The sequence below is a fragment of the Trichosurus vulpecula genome, chromosome 7 (assembly GCF_011100635.1).
Source record: "Trichosurus vulpecula isolate mTriVul1 chromosome 7, mTriVul1.pri, whole genome shotgun sequence".
NCBI lineage: Eukaryota > Metazoa > Chordata > Mammalia > Diprotodontia > Phalangeridae > Trichosurus > Trichosurus vulpecula.
In genome coordinates this window covers 1,386,422-1,404,153 of record NC_050579.1, presented here as the reverse complement: position 1 = coordinate 1,404,153, position 17,732 = coordinate 1,386,422, and the positions used below count along the sequence as shown (strand labels likewise).

General features: G+C 42.5%; 1 protein-coding gene across 3 annotated transcripts in view; it reads left to right on the top strand.

Annotated features, from left to right (window-relative positions):
• The first annotated feature begins 7,761 nt into the window (after window positions 1–7,761).
• The window catches only part of LOC118855883 (zinc finger protein 271-like), a 28,340-nt gene continuing 18,369 nt past the window's right edge, over window positions 7,762–17,732 (top strand). For all 3 annotated transcript variants that reach the window (XM_036765917.1, XM_036765916.1, XM_036765915.1), the window contains exon 1: window positions 7,762–7,874. Coding sequence is in view for 1 of the 3 variants with exons in the window: in XM_036765916.1 (XP_036621811.1) it covers window positions 7,868–7,874 (7 nt within the window). In the remaining 2 variants the exon portion in view is untranslated. The remainder of the gene's footprint in view (window positions 7,875–17,732) is intronic.

The following is a 17,732-nucleotide window of genomic DNA, read 5'->3' as shown; positions in this document are numbered from 1 at the left end:
AGTTGGGGAATGGTTGAATGACTTATGGCATATGATATATCAACTGTCTCTCACAGAGTAGGCAAGCCAGCCTCACTAAACAAGCAGGGCTACCTGAGCAAGAAACAGGAGGCAGCATTACCACACAGGTCAAAACCACCATCTCTACCTTGACCAAAATCTCATCTAGATTTACTGAAGACAGTTGAGGACCCTAAGCCCAAGAGCTTTAGGAACAGCAAGCTTCCAGTCAGGTACCCACAGCCATCATCCTGTGAAGGAACCAAGACACATCTGACCTGGTAAGTGCTCCTGTTAGCCACATTTATTGAAGACACAAAATAAAATTTCTGTCACCAAAGTTCTTGGCATTTTCAAACAGTTCAGTATCTGAAGGTAATAGGATTTTATCAATGGATGTAACATTAAAGAAGAAGCATGACTATCTGCTTTGCCACTAAATCCCTAATGGGTGGGGGCCCTGTAGCCACATTTGGCTTTTTGACTGAGTCCAAGTTTTACAGAACAAATCCTTTGTTAAGAGGATTTGTTCTGTGAAGTTTGGATTCAGTCAAAAGGCAGCCCTTGAGGACCTAGAGGGCCACATGTAGCCTTAAGGCCACAGGTTCCCCTCCCCTGCCTTAGAACCATGAGATCTTTCCATGTAACTTGAAGCTGAAGCCTTCCATAGGTGAAAGTAGGGACTATCTTTTCTATTTGTATCTTCAGCACTTAGCATAGTGCTTTGCAAATGATAATAATTTTGTTCATTTATGTGATGAAATACTATTGTGCTGTAAGGAATAATAAAAATAATAAAAGAGAAACCTGAAGACTTGTATGAACTGATGAAAAGTGAAGTGAGTAGAGCCAAGAGGACAATTTATACAATGACAACAGTATTATAAAGACAAACAACTTTGAAAGACTCAGGAACTCTGATCACCACAATGACCAACAAGAATTCCACAGAACTCATGAGGAAACATGCTATCTTGCTCCTAACAGAGGTGATAGACCCAGTATGCCATTTGAGACTTTTCTTCACATGACCAATAAGGCAATTTGTTTTGCTTGATTATGCATGTTTGTAACTTTTTGACTGGGGGATGGGCGTTAAGTGGGAGGGAGAGAAGGAAGATATTCCTTGACTTGATATAGTTTTAAAACAGCTGAGTCCTGAGAGATTCAAAACCAAAAATGCTTTGAAACCCTATGGAGGGATATGCACAAATATTTAAAGCTCTTTTTGAAGTGGCAAAAAACCTCTCTAAAAACTGGAGAATGGATAAGTCATGGTATATAAATGTGATGAAATATAATTATGCCATAAAAAATGATGAAGAGTATACAGTGGGAACCAGAGCCTGGAAACATGACCTGTGATTCTACTGAGAATGTAAACAGCAAAAGAAGCTCCAACTATCCCATCAGAGAACTTGCATGTGACCTTGGGCCATCCCTGGCACTATGGCTTCTTTGTTCTGTTTTTATGTAATACCTGGTCTGACCTGGGGTTCATGCAAGGATCCATTTTACTCTATCCAGCTGCCACCCAGGATGATCAGCCTCTTGTGAGTAAGCTCCCCAAATTAATCCAATTTACCTCAATAAACCAAACCCTATTAATAACCAAGCTGGCATGGCCTCCTCTTTCTTTGGTATCTCAGTATCCTCTCAGAAGGCATGCCACCCTACAATTGCCATAATCAGGGCAAAACAGAACCTTCCCTATCATATTTGGAATAATTGACAGGATACTGAAGAAATGAACTTGGAGAGTAAAGCCTCCACAAGGGAAATCCTGGCCATCTCAGATCCCTGGGAGGGAGAGATGGCATGTCTGCCAGGAAGCAATCCCAGGTTGTCCACCCACATCCAAATGGATGGGGGAGGAGTGGCCTGAGCTGCAGAAGTACCAGGACATGTGGAAAATGCACATTGGCTTGCTCCTTCACAAGTTAAGCATCTTAGAGAATCAACTAAAAAACTAGTTGAAATAATTAACAACTTTAACAAAGCTATATGATATAAAATAAATTCACACAAATCATCAGCATTTCTATATATTACCAACAAAGTCCAGCAGCAAGAGATAAAAAAAGAAAATTGATTTAAAATAATTGTATATAATATGAAATACTTCAGACTCTACCTGCTAAGACAAGCCCAGGAGCTATACAGCCACAATTAAAAGATACTTTTCACAAAAAAAGACAAATCTAAACAATATTAATTGTTCATGAGTAGGCAGAGCCAATATAATTTAAAAAATGACAATTCTACCCAAATTAATCTACTTATTCAGGGCCATACCAATCAAACTACCAAAAATTATTTTATAGAACTAGAAAAAAAATAATAAAATTCATCTGGAAGAAAAAATGGTCAAGAATATCAAGGGAATAAATGAAAAAAAATGTGAAGGTAGACCAGTCATACCCAATCTCAAACTGTTTTATAAAGTGGTAATCATCAAAACAATCTAATACTGGCCAAGAATTGGAGTGGTGGATCAATGGAACAGATTAGTTGCATAATACATTGTCTGATGGATCATTAAGTCAGTGATCCACCATCAAACGAAGTGCCAGTACCTATTTAGAGGAAGTGTGGCTCTGAATTGCAGGTAGAATGTCTATATCTGGGAAAAAAAGATTGAGGGGATGGCCTTGCCATTGTCTTCCTTTCGAACTGGACTGTTTCCTGTGGAGAGCCAGCTATATCCTGTTTAGGCCTCGTCAGACCTCTGCAAAGCAGACTTTTAGATCTTTGCATGGCAAGGTCAATTCAGAATGGGCCTATGCATGGCAAAGGCCAGTTTCAGGATAAGAAGACATGGCAAAGAAAACCTGCCTTCGTAGCTGATTATCTACATGGGAGATGACAGAAATGTTTCAGTCAGGTTATCTATATGGGAGATGACAAAAATGTTTCAGTCTGGTTGTCTATATGTGACAGAACATAAATGTTTCAATTTGGTTAGCCTTGAGGAAAAATAGTGTCTCACTTCCAGGAACAAGGAGATAAAAAACTTAATGCTTTATTGTGCTCTTCTTTGAAGTCAGGATAACTCAGCAATTAACCTGTACAATTATGCAAAATATTATTGTTTTCAATCTCAGTGTATAGTCATTCTGTATCCCAAATAACGAAGTAAATTAATGCTTGGGCTTGTCATCTGCCTAACAGTTATGTAGTCATGTATAAGATTAAGTCCCTGAAGTATCTTATTCTTTCAGAATGATATGCAGATAATTAGACAATAATTTTTAAAAAGTCTGTGAAACAAAGACATGAATCTATTAATTTTTGAGGTTAAATGTAGAAACCACTTCTTTTTTTATTTTAAGAAATATAATGTCATTACAATCAGTCATCTTAGTGGAGAGTAATGTTTATGTAATATCTATTGCATTTGAATATGGTGAACAAGTAACAGGTTTTACTATAGGCAACTCATTTGATACTGTTCTCTGTATACAGTTTGGAATTAATTACTTGGTGTATCTATACCCTTCCCAGATCTTTTGTTACAATTGGAGTAAGGTCAGACTTTTGTAAGAAAATTCATTTGTGTAACCATTGAACCCTAGAGGTGGAAAGACTCTACCAAGAGGGTTGATCTTATGTTTTCATATGTAGGATTAGGTCATCAATAACATCTGATCCTCCTAAGGGGAATTGGAATCGGTTGGAGAGGAAAATTTTGAGAAAGCAACAAGATCAGACAATCTCATACATCAAATGTAAATGATTATTACAGGGTAAGTAAAACTTAAATCCTCTGAAGTTTCAAGTGAACTAATTTGATATGTTTCTTACAACCCTATTGTTAATGAGATTAGAACCACAAGGTTTGAGTTAGTTTCCACCACATGAACTAGCTATTAGAGAAGTAAAATTTGAGAGGCTGGATAGATACCTGTTTTATAAAAAATTTTAGCAGGAACATCTAAGTAGTTTCTATCAGCAACTTGGAACTAGAGAAGCAAATCTACTGAAGATGAGATCTGTCCCAGAATGTCCAAGAGGAGATGTTCCAGAGACCGGTCAACTGCATGGAACATCTGAGATTCAAGATGAAATTTGCTGACTAAATGAACATTAGGACTGGGTTGCTAAAATACAAAAAGACTTGATGTTGGTTAATGTTGATCATCATTATTGTGTGACTTTGGCTTTTTTTTTCACTGTATCTGTATGCTGAGTTCTCTTGGTTATCTTGGTGTCATGTGAATTTTCCCTCTTAATTAGTCCATGAATTTAAATATTCTTACTATGGCTTGCAGTATGATTCATCATTCTTGTTGTTCTTACATTGACCAATCAGGGAAAATTTTTACTGGTCTTCCATTAACAAAAAGGGAGAAATTGAGAAAATCAAATGATTCTGGTTCCATTTTGTAATTGATTCTATTCTGCATCACCCCTGTCAGAGTACCCTTGAGATTAATATGTCTGTTTTCTATGAGTTACCTTACCAGGCACATGCACTGTTCATAGAATAAGCCTATTTGCTGAAAGGAGCCAATTGGGATCCTGCAGTGAGCCAAAGTCTTGCTTACTCCCAGAAGCCTTTGCCAGTGTTCCCTGGCTGACCTTGCTGAGCTGTGCATCTCAAACCAGCTTAAACCAGCCTGGCAGTACACTATTCCTGCAAAACATCCTGCTTCTGTGTCCCACCTGTTCCTGGGGAAAACTGTCAATTCTTTACCCTAACCCCTCCCTGAACCTCAATTTTGTGGTTTTCAAGCATAAATTGCCCCTGCTTCTCCTAGGCTGTGGGCTCTATTACCTGGTTGCCCCAGCACTAGTTTCTAATTTTCCTTCTGCCTTTCTGCCTTCAATTCAACTTGGACTCCTCTAGTATTTGAGGGGTGGGTTTCACCCCATTGATACCTACAATGTGTCATAAAATTACCCAAACCATGTTTCTTTGTCTCTGCACTTATTTCAGAAATTCATCTAGCCTGTAATAAACTAACTTTTAAAATCCAGTTCTCCCGCTTATCACCAAACGCCATTGACTCTTCCTTTGCCTCCCTAGGGCTGGGATGGAAGACAATGGTAACAATTGTGATAATTCTCTTATTGCTCTTGTCCCCTGCTCGTGCTTGTATTAGTCTTGTGGGTTATATCTACAGTGTAGTTCATTGGTAGGCTCTTCTGCGGATTTCATATTAGCAAAACCACTAGTGTACCACTCAGGGAACCCTGTGGAAGATGCTACTAGAAAGAGTGTATGAGCGGGTCATGAGGGGTGGAGTATACAGTGGGAACCTGACTTGGAGTTGGCGCAAAGATCCATTTTACTTTGTCTTGATGCTGCCCAGACTGGCCTCTTGTAAGTTTCCTCAATTAACCCTAATAAAATCCACTAATAACCAAGTTGGCATGGGCCTACAATTGGCATAATCAGGGCCAAACAGAACCTGCCCGTTTACAGAGAGAGATGGTTTCAGAGAAACCTGAGGAGACTTGTATCAGCTGATGCTGACCGAAGGGAATAGGACATTTTACAGGATGGCAACATGGTAAAGGCAAAAACCTTGAAAGACTTGGGGACTCTGACCAGTTTAATCACCATCACTACTCCAGAAGACTAGAGAAGTGTATTAGCAATCAAAATGGGCTCTTAGCCCTTAATTCAACCATGTGCCTTTGAAGAGTTTGGCCTTTATTTCCTTGATTAAACTAGGAGTCCTTGATGACCTCCTTGCCTCAAGGGAAAGTCTAGTTTACATGGGTTTGAGTGACATGTTTGTGACATCAGAAGCTTTTAGACCACGTGGATTTAAGTCCCATTCTTGTGACAATTTTAGGTCACATGGGTGAGTCACATGTGTGACCCATCCTTGACCCTGAAAAAGATATAAAACCAGAGGTTGGTTTTCTTTTTTCGGAGCTCTGACCTACAGCAGGAGTATTGCGTGACTCTGGGCCAGCCCTTGTCAAGCTCCCGGCTGAACTCAGATGTTGGTAACTATGAATTGTCTGTCGATGTTTGTAATTTGTATTTGCTCTGAAGTTCAGGGTGCTGGCTTTTTCCCCTGAACTAAGTGAATAATATTTGTATGCTGGATTAAAATAAGATTGTTAGCCCCTTAACATTGCTTTCCTTATGTGTTGGTAAACAAAATGGGCTCTTAGCACTCAGTTCAACCAAGTGCCCTTGAAGAGTTTGGCCTTTGTTTCCTTGATTAGATTTGGCAGTCCTTGGTGACCTCCTTGCCTCAGGGGAGGGCCTAGTTTACACATGAGTTTGAGTGACGTTTGGGACATCAGAGGCTTTTAGACCACATGGGTTCAAGTCGCCTCTTTGTGACAATTCTAGGTCATGTGGGTGAGTTGCATGTGTGATTCACCCTTGACCCTGAAAAAGATATAAAACCAGGGGTTGGCTTTCTATTTTTTGGAGCTCTTACCCACAGCAGTGGTGGCACGTGTGACTCTGGGCCAGCCCTCGTTATGAGCTCCCGGGCTGAACCTAGATGTTGGTGACTATGAATCTGTGTTTGGTCTGTCTGTTGATGTTTGTAATTTGTTTGTATTTTGCTCTAAAGTTCAGGGTGCTGGCTTTTTCCCCTGAACTAAGTGAATGGTATTTGTATGCTGAATTAAAGTAAGCCTGTTAACCCCTTAACGTTGCTTTCCTTAGTGAAGCAGATCAAAAGAACCTGGGCTTTTGAAGCATGCTGGTAGCGTGCTTGTTGTTGGGCTTGTGTTGGTCTTTCACCCCCACAACAGCTGCTAGCCGGATTGTTGAAACACCTTAATAAAGCAGATGAAAAGGACCCCGGCTTGCAGCATTCTGTGAACTGGTTGTTGTTGGTTTTTCACCCCCCAGCACCTGCTAGCAGGATTGCCTCCAGGTAGAAGTGAGGGCCGCAGTGTGCAATAGGGCATGGTCCACCTGGAAAGTTCTTGTTGACTGAACGTTTGTAATAATGGTTCTGCTTTCCTTTTGTTCAACAGGGGGATGGGGTAGGGGAGAGATGGCAGGTTTTTGTTATTTTTAAAAAATGAAATAAAATTTTAAAGAGACTGCCTTCGACGGTCCTGGGAATGATACCTTCCTGTTCTGTGATTTGAGTGATCCTCTAGGGCACAGGTGACACACAAGGGAACCGGATTAAAATATAATGGGGAGACATTTAACAAAATACATAAAAACGCGCTAAAGCATAGACATCACATCTTAAAACTAAGTAAATAGGCTCCTGATATTTGAATTGTACACCTGTAGTCTAGATGACGAGTCTGTGAAGAAGATATGGGGGTCCTAATGTTTGCATCAGGAGAGACCCAGTTTCCCCAAAAAGGGACACAGGTTGTCTTGTCCCCAGCCTTGGTCAAACTCTGGACCCATAGAATGACGCAGGGTTCACAGGGTCATAGACCCAGAGGGGTTAATAGGGGTCACTTTACAGATGAGGAAACTGAGGCCCACATAGGGAAGGAGACCTGAATTATTTTCGTTTCTTTTAAAATAAAGTCAGCACCAAACGATTCTTCTCCAGGGGTATAAATGAAAGAGTTGCTGTGTACAGGCCAGCCTGGGACAAAGCCGCGTCCAGTGCGCAGACGCAAGCTTTGGAAAGAAGGGCCGCAAAACCTTCTGGGGAATGGAGTCCGGAGCCAGGGGAGCGCTGGTGCCTTCCTGCTTCCGGACTATATTTCCCAGAATGCACCCCTAGGCCAGGCTGCCTTTTCGCCTTTGATCTTCCAGTCGCTGCGCAATGCCGCAGAGCGTGATGCATTGTGGGCATGGCTGTTTTGGACTGCGTGGTGGGAGGCCGCAGTCTCTTCAGTGAGACTTTACTTCTGCCTTGTCCCGCCGCAGCGCCGGCTCTGTTCTCCTCTGCCCCTGCAGTGGGCGCTCGAGATGAGAGGTGAGTGAACCGGGAGGAAGTGCGCACGCGCGGCCCCGGCTCTGCTCTCCCCCTTTCCCCATTCCTGCTGGTGGGTTCGAGGTGTCAACCTGAGGCAGTGCGCACGCGCGCTGCTTGCGCCGCGTCTCTCCCTTGTTAGAGCCTGGGTGAGGGCGGGGAATCAATGCGCACGCGCGGACCCAGCTTTCATTTTACCCCCCTTCTTGTGAGCCCCTTAGATACGAAGCCCACGTGACTGCACACCTGTGAGGATGGGCCTTTGTTTTTGCGTGTGACAGTCACGTGTAAGTACTCGAGTGCCCGAGCCTGGGCGGAGGTGTGAGTGAGCGTGTGCCCACGCGTGCCACGTGCCCGCCACCCGGCCTCGCACCTCCAGCAGCGTCTTGTCCCTCCACAGCGAGCTGTAGCCTCCCCCCAATACCCGGAACTCCTCATCACCCCACAAGTGGCCCTGAACCCGACCCCCCATTTCCTCACTCATGTCCCCCTCCCCCCTTCCGTCTTCTCCCGCCCGCCTTCCTGCGGGCCCCGCCTCCACCTTGGCAGCCAGTCTGCAAGCATGCATAATGTATGCCGGGTGGCTGTGCTAGGGGCTGAGGAAACAGGGGCAAACCCCCACCTTCTGGGGGGGGGAGGGGCAGCGGCGAACACTGACTCGACCGCCCCAAGAACGGTCCCTCGGGGCCCGAATCGGAAGGTCCCCTTCAAGGACCCCCAGGGAGGGGGTGTCGGGAAACCCTCTCCAGATGTTTACCCTCGTGGGGATTCTGCCCCCCCCCCACCTGCCCCACCCCCTCTGGGGCACGGAAGAGGAGGTTTAGGTTGAACCCGTGCCTGCCCCGTGCCATCTGGGGATGCCAGACAGCCCCCACCCTCAAGGAGCCTCCGCTCTGCGGGAACCACCAAGGGTGAGGGGCCCCCCAAGAAGGCCCAGGTCCTGGCGCCCCAGGGAGCCCATGGTCAGTACAGAGGCAGCAGGCCAGGGCCAGCCCCGGCTGACGGCTAGCCAAGATGCTCTTCAGCCAGGAAAATAAGATTCAGAGGGTTTATTTGGAGGTAATAGTTTGGTTAAAAGACTTTTATTTATGCTTTTCTTAACTTGTTAATTTTGAAAGAAATTGAGGTTAGTTGAGTTTTTCGTTAGTCTTGTATGGGACAGGATTTTTAAATAATAGGAGAGACATCCTTAGGAGAAACAAAGTAAATTTATTTCACAAACCTTGCAAGATTCAGGCACACCTCCGTAATGGAGGAGGCGAGGTAAAAGGGAACCTGCCTTAATTTATACTCTTAATGAAAAGATTCCCACCCACCTCTATCCCTTCTCACCATTGGCTGGGAGGTGGGCTTACAGTCTAGGCGAGAACACTAGATAGAGGACCAAGGTTGATCCGGTCCATTCAGGTTTTTCCCTATCGGAACTCAACTGCCGGGGTGGCGTCTGAAAGTCTAGGAGAAGAAATGGGGTGGGGGGGAGGAGAGGCCCTTTCTGGAGCAGAGAACAAATAGCTCACAGGAAGTTCATTATCTTCTAACATCAGAGAGAGAGGGGGAAGGGCACGCCCCCAGCTCCAGGCCCTGACCTTCCAAAATCACAGAGCCAAATCCCAAAACCTCTCCATTAGACATACCCTGCGAAGTCTTCACAATTATCCATCCCATTCAGTCCTTCCTCTTATTTCTTACTGAAGACTTCACTCATCATTGCTGATATAAGTTGCATCCCCATTACCCTTTTCTAAGGTTTCCATTCCTCAAAATCTCCCACACATTGACAAACCAAAGGGGACAGTCCCCGTTGTAAATACAGATACAGAGACCCAAAGGAAAACGATGATGTAATTGTCCCTTTAAGATTCAAAAAGTCGTTTCCTGTATAGCTGTCTGGCAGGGAGCACCAAAAGTCTTCTGGTCCTTGGCATTTGCTCTCAGCACAGCATCCCAGCACCTTCCTCTTGTCTTCTTACAGGAACCAGCTTTCTGTCCATTCTCCTACAAAAGTCACCTTAGCACAATTTTAAGTTACCATTTCTAATCCTTATAACCCTGATCATTTTACAGATTCAAAATTGGAACCTTGACCAATTGTTCTGTTTAAGAAATTCACATCAGAACTCAGTTTTTTATATTTTACATTCACTCATTATTAATTTCCTCACCAGGAGGATGATATCTCACTTAAGGAATTAATAGCCTCCAGCACATACATAAACACATTAAAGAACCAATTTTTAGCACAGTACAAATAATATCATAAACTTTTGCCGTGCCATGTTTCTTTGATGGCATTTACAGAATAAGCCACAAGCCATTCTTCTTTTAACATTACTAATTGTAACAAAGCTTTAGACAAGCTTGATATTAACCAAATAGCAAAATAATAATCTCACAAGCCCTTGACCTAATCGTCTCCATACCATTACCAAGAAAAAAATTAACTTATACCTACACAAAAACACTGCTCCCAGTCCTATAGTAATCTAAGATGTTCCATAATTAATATTAATGGGTTTTCACTGTACTTACAAAACCTTCTGATTATAGAAATTTGCCACCAAGAGAGTAGGGACACAGAGTAAGGGGACCATATTTTCCCCAGCTTCCTATCAACTCCAGGCAGAAGTTATGTCAAACTACAAGCTGCATTGAGCCAGGCCTAGTCTGCCAGGCTTCAGTTAAGAGGGTCCCACCTCAGCACATGCTGAACAGTTGCCCTCTCAACTTTGCCAAGAAATCATACCTGCAGCTCATACCTGCCCTCCCTCAGGGCTGCTGGTATCTTGGGTCAGCCTTCCCGGATACTCACACCTTGAGTTAGGCTCAGAAAAACAGTCAGTTAACAGTCCCATTAAGTCTTTGAATGGCAAGATTGAGTGAATATAATCTCATATTGTTTCAGGAACATCCTTAAAACTAGCTTTAAATAGCTTACGTGCATTTCCTCCCTTATTCATAAAGTCTTCCCATTAAGATCATAAGTTATTGCTCTAACACATTTGCATCAGTTTCTCCTCTATTTTTCTATTCTTCTCTAATTATGCCTGATCTGGAAGAATTGAACCATATAACTTTATCTTTATGTTTTAGACTATGGAATAAATTCAAATCCACGTTTAACTTTTCCCATCAATACATCTATAACTTATCTCTCCTAAAGAGACTTACATTGAAATTCTTTTCCCTGAACTGAAGATGTCTCTGATTAAGTTCCAGTGATTAATTACACTATTTGTATTAATAACTAATTGCTCTTATCACTTTAAAACATCTAAGAACTCTATCTCACATAGATACAATATAACTTTAAAATCCCAGCCTTAGTCTGTGGGATAATGATTCAACCTTACATTTGTAAACAATATTATCTCATAAAACTTCTTTTCCTTTTTCCCAAATTATTCCCATTCATACTTTAGAAACCGTATTATCTTTCATTTGGCTATACAAGAGTACCAATGTAACTAGTCATTTGATTAAAAACAACAAGATTTCACATATTTGCATTTATCCAATTTTCCATTTTTCCCCATAAAACCAACTTCTTTCACAATGGTAACAGATTCTGGCAGATAACTTCCCTTTCGTCACTACCTGCTTATTTCTGATTAAAGAGATCTGCCATATCATCTCCCCCTGAGGGTGGGTTCTTTTCCATCAGATGGCAAGCTTCACTAATAAAAACTGTATCCTTAAGACCCACATCCTCAAAACCTAATCTTATTTTAAAAACCCATCACTTTTGCTGACTTTAAGAAGCCAGGTTTGGAGGCTTCTGACCTCTACTGTTCTTTCGTTCAGTAAAAACTCTTTCTTCTTATCTGAACTAAGGGGGAGTGGAGTAAGGAATGCACAGACTGCCTCCTTACTCAAAAATGTAGAATAAGACATTGAATGGGCCTTTCTTGGGGTACATAAAACACATGCTTTAACCACCCTACCCCGAGACTTCTATAGATAAGCATTAATTCCCCAAGTATAAGGTTCTCACCCAGAACTTGGAAAACTCACAATTTGGACTGCAACCAATTAGCTTACAGGTGGAAATTCAGCAGGCCTTCTGAAAATCATACAAAAAAGATTTTACAGAGCATTTTTCAAAAGTATGTTCCCTTCTTTAAAACAGTTAAAAATTGATCCTGATATCACTAAACTGTCATGAAGAAAAATTGTTTGGACAGCTCTAAAATGAGATGTGTCTCTCTCCTTCTTAAAGCAAAATTAACCTTTAAACATTGGGATTCATTCACAAATTCCCAAAGCACCATCACAAATTAATCCATAAACCTCCAGATTAACATACATAAATACATCTCTAGATGATACAGGCTTGAAAATCATACCCCTATATTTTTCAAAGTATTGTAACAACTCAATTCTTTGTTATTACAGAATTTCTAGATATCACAAAATTCTTTAGTCAAAAAGATGTTGTAATGGGGAGAATGCTTAATTTCTATACATTACGTACCCAGTTAAATTAGCTTTATCACAATTACAAAGTTTACCAGGACTTTAACAGCTTTGTCCATAGGAATCCCTCTACACTGAAAACTTTTACACAAGATCGAATATCCAAAAGTTCTTGGTTCAGTTAACAACCTCACTTTCTTAATTAAGTACAATTCTTAATCTAACAACATCTAGATTATAAGAGCAATTATTTTAATCACTAGTGGTAACATTTTAATTTCTAAGGCCCAATACTCTTAAGCACTGTAAAAGAAAAGATTACTGTTTATAAAACCACATTTTAAACAGTTCACAATGTATCCTGAATTGACAGAGATTACAGGAGGACCCAATAAGGCCTTTGTATAAATACTTGATTTATAGTAAAAACAATTGCAATTGAACTTTCAGACAAAATTTGAAAGTTATAATTTCTTAGGTTACAGCAATTTTCCAACTTCTTAACCTAATACAACTCTAACAAAATTTATACTATAGAAATGTAATAATGCCCTAAACATTATTATGTATGTAAAATTTGAACTACTCATTTCAGTCTAGGTAAATACATTTCTAAACCAAATATGACAGTTTAAAATTACCAAATTTTCATCACATCTTTAAAAGCACCCAATTCACATATATCAAACTCAGACTAAAATCACATAATGGTCTTCTCAAATCTCACAATCTAAGAGAATTTTAGAAATACAGAAGCAATAAATTTCAGATGACATCAATTGCATTTCCAGGTTATCACATATAGGAATTGTTGATCCTGTTACTTCTGGTATTTCTATATTAACACATTAATATATAAATACATGCATAACATATATTAATACATTAATATCTTAAATACACTTTATTTATTTAGCTGTATATTCTTCAGCACCCACTACCTCTGACCCAAGTATTAGGAGTATTTGCCTGGCTGTGCATGAACTTGTAAAAGAAAGAAAAACTTTATTTGCACCCCGCTTTCTCCAAGCTTCATCTTATGCATACTGGCAATTAACAAAATGCCTAAAAAGGATTTTGAGGGGAAAGGGGTGCGGGCATTTCTCTTCAAAAGAAAACCTTGGGACTCTTAAGAAAGATAAGAAGGAGTGGTCCTTAAGAGCACATGGGTTTGCAGCTTCCCCACTCATTCTTTCTACCAAGCTAAAATATTTTTCTGTTTCCCCTCCCTTTGTCTGCCTCAGCAAGAGAGAGGGATCCCTTTCACTTGCTGAGGAGGATTGACAAAGGTGAGTTGAAGATCTCAGCCATGGGTAAATTACTTTGGGCCTGGCATCCCTTTGAGAACAAAGGAGCCAGCCTTTTAGACATGCTAATTTTCCTATTCCTAGCCATTAGCATATGGCTTCAAATCATGATTTTATATAATCTCCATGAAACAAAATTCAGTAATACCTTATGTGGGCAAAGCTTAATGATTATGCAAATCAAAATCTTTCTCATAGTCAATATCCAGAGATTTGATAAAACCTTTCATCACTAACTAATCAGCCCTATTTCCCAATCAGGTTACAAGGTTCTTTTAGCTTCAGCTCCTGATTGACACACCCAGTCTTCTAAGGTAGAGTGGGGGGAGGGGGTGGCCAAGAGCACATGGACCCAGAGCCACGTGGACTCAGCTGCAGTTCTACCCCCACACCTAAATTCCTTTATACAAGTTCTCTCTCTTTCCCAAATTTTACTTTAACTTTTAGTCTCTGCATTCCAATTTCAATCTTTTTTCCCTAATCTTGACCCAAACTACCTCAAACATTTCAAGTAAATAATAAATTACATACTCACCCAGTTTTTCCTCTTCCCAGCTGCTTTCTTTTCACCTTAAAACTTAAACATTAAAATGACCAACAACTTTTAATCACATCCTAAGCAGACCACTGAACCTCCTTAAAGTGGTCATCCAATTTTTCATACAGACCCGCTTTACAGTTTAAACACTTGCCTGATGTTAGATAGGCTAACTCAATACAAAATTGACAGATTTTTTTCCCTTTAGAATCTAACCAACCCTTAATTCAGAGCCCCCAGCCCTCCTGGCTGGCAGCTTCAGCTCTGATTCCTTATCTAACAATTTTCATACCAAAGGAGCCCATTTCAGTCTCCTAGAGTTAAACATTTTTACCTGAACATAGAACAAAAAAAACACAGACAAAACATTAGTTAGCTAGGCATTTCACATGAACAATTTCGAATTGGGATTCAGACCCACTCTCAACATTACCAGGGGAAACCCATTTTCCCCACCTGAGTCAAATTAAGAGCTCTTTTTATGGCCATTCCTTTCTACTTTGGTATAGCACATAAGGGCCGTCCAAGCGCTGAGATTTGCAACCAATTTACACGAGACAGGTCGTCCTTGTCTCCGGGTTAGAAACCCCACAAATTCCAATCCTCTGGCACTCCAAGGCCAGGTGGCTTGGTTTTTTCTAAGACCTCATGATCTTAGCTCAGACCCCCAGTGTCTTCTCAGAGTCCTTAAATCTGTCAGTCGACACTCTTGGATCGCAAAGACAGAGGACACTGAGAACTTACCCTGGGTCACACGGCATATGACTGCTCGTGACTGAAAATTTCACAGCCAGCCGATTTCCACTCAGTGCATGGTGCACTCAAATTTCCCCCTTTTTACTTTGCTTCTCCACGTTCCTCTCCTCCGAGTTTTGTGACTCTCCAGTGAGACCAGGCCTGCCCTCAGACGCTCAGCTAGTCAGAGAAGTCTCCGGTGGCGGGCTGTGCCTGCCCACATGGAGAGTGCAAATCTCGGTGGAACCTCCAAACTGTATGGGACAGAATTTTTAAATAATAGAAGAGACATCTTTAGGAGAAACAAAGTAAATTTATTTCACAAACTTTGCAAGATTTGGGCACACCTCCATAATGGAGGAGGCGAGGTAAAAGGGAACCTGCCCTAATTTATACTCTTATGAAAAAGATTCCCACCCACCTCTATCCCTTCTCACCATTGGCTGGGAGATGGGCTTACAGTCTAGGTGCGAAAACTAGGCAGAGGACCAAGGTTGATCTGGTCCATTCAGGTTTTTCCCTATCAGAACTCAACTGCCAGGATGGCGTCTGAAAGTCTAGGAGAAGAAATGGGGTGGGGGGGAGGAGAGACCCTTTCTGGAGCAGAGAACAAATAGCTCACAGGAAGTTCATTATCTTCTAACATCTGAGAGAGAGGGGGAAGGGCACGCCCCAAGCTCCAGGCCCTGACCTTCCAAAATCACAGAGCCAAATCCCAAAACCTCTCCATTAGACATACCCTGTGAAGTCTTCACAATTATCCATCCCATTCAGTCTGATAACTAAAAATCATGTCCCTCCTCATTGAGAATTCAATAAAAATTTGCCTTTAAAAAGGCATCCCAAGCGCATGGCCTTGTGGGGTACGGACCTCTCCGAAACTCCAGAGCCCGAGCCCTTGATTCAGCTCTAGTTCCCCAGTGAGGTGTGGGCCTGCCCGCAGCCCGAGCTGCCCCCTCAGCCCCGGCCCTCTGCTCCACAATGCCGATGCCCGGAGGCGGCCGAGAGAGATACAAGCTCCTTGGATCGTAGACTGGATTCTGACTCCAGCAGGGCCAGCGGCAATGCCTCAGCACGGCGGGGGACATAGGATGGGCAAGGCACCAGGGATGACTGTGCGCAGTATAAGATGGGACTGGCCCCACAGGGAAGAGAGGCTGGTCTGGGCAAGTCTGTGGACTCTGCATAGCCATCAAGGCATCCCACCCAGCCTTCGGGGCAGGGTCCTGGGCTCTTCACCCACAAGGGTGGAGGTCCTTCGGTCTGTGTACTTGTGGTTAGGCAAGTAAACTTTGTAACAACCAGTGAGCTTTATTTAGGACAAGTTAATCACCAGTGAAGTCATAGCTTGGAGCTCCTGTTTGGGACACGATATAAGAAGGAATAGCTAACCTTATCTAATTATTCTTGTATCTAAGATATATAAAATATATATTAATATATATAATTCTTATGCTCATGTTAGTTGACTGACTAAATGTATATTAGTAGGTAAGCATAATATTCATAATTGCTGATGGCCAATGGAATCACACCAAGCCGACTGATACCGTTTGAAGATGTTTGGGTCTAAATCATTTCCCTCATCCTAATGCAATGTGTTTTATAAGTCTGTGTGTCTCTGCCTGGGTTTCTGTGCATGGGAGGATGCACTACCACGTCCAAAATCGTGATCACCAATTGGCTGGTGTTCTGGTATTACTGACCCCTGTGCTAGGCCACAAGGCCTGCCTTGTTTCTTCTCCATAGCCATTTCGCCAATCTTATTCTTTAGGGACTTGATTTCGTCAGTGGATTTTTTCTCCCTTTTTTCCATTTTTTCCATATTTTCTTTTAGCTCCCTAATTTGGTTTTTAAAATCCTCTTTTAGCTCTTCCAGCAGTGCTTTTTGGGCTGGAGACCAGATCATATTAGCTTTTGAGGTATCTGATGTATCTACCGTGTCATTGCTATCTTCTTCTATGTCGATATTTTGATCCTGCCTGTCTCCATAAAAAGAATCTGTTGCCCTCGGTTTTTTTGTGTTCTTCTTCATGTTGGTTTGCCTTTTGCTGGCTTTACAACGAATTTCTATCTGTGAGTCTCAGGGCTTTCTGTCCCAGCTTTCTTATTCTGGGGGTTGTGAGTCTAAAATTATAACCTTCAGTTTCCTGAGGTGTGGGGGAGGGGTCTGGCTCCCTGGCGACTCACTCCCTGTGGGTGCTCTCCAGCACTTGCTTTTCAGCAATGGTCTCAGCTGTTTGTTGTTTGAGCTGATGACTGGCGCTTCCCCTGGGGGAGCAAGATTACGTCTAGGCTCCTGGCTTGGCCCCCTGCCGACTCTTCTTCTGGGACTAATGAGCTTCTAGTATTTGTCCTGTGAAGCCCCGCTACTCTCTCCTCTGTTTCAGTTCTCTTTTTTTTTTTTTCCCGAGGAATTCTCTGGGTGAGGGGGGGAGGGGTTAGAGCCGTTTACCTGGCCATTGAGTCTTCCGGAAGTTCAAGAGGCCGAGTTCCTGGGTTTTGCAAGCGTCAGGACTGGGTGTTTTCACGGCCGGTGGCGTTGCGCTGCCTCTCGTCGCTCCCAGAGACTGCCGTCCTGTGTTGGGAGGCCTGGGGATCTCCGCCGGTTTCGGGCGCCCAGCTTTCTCCCAGCCCGTCTCCCAAGTGGATTTCCCGGCCGGCCGCTTCCGCCTTGGTCTGGAGCCGCTCCGCACCGAGCACTCTCCGAGCCTGCAGGTTCGTTCCTCCGGCCTTTCAGACTCTCCCGGCTCGGATATTTGCCCCACGCAGACTGCTCGCGGTTTCTGACTCTCTCAAATCTGCTCAAATTCACTTTTTTATGGGAATCTGACAGACCTTGTGAGAGAGCTCCGGTGAGACGCAGCC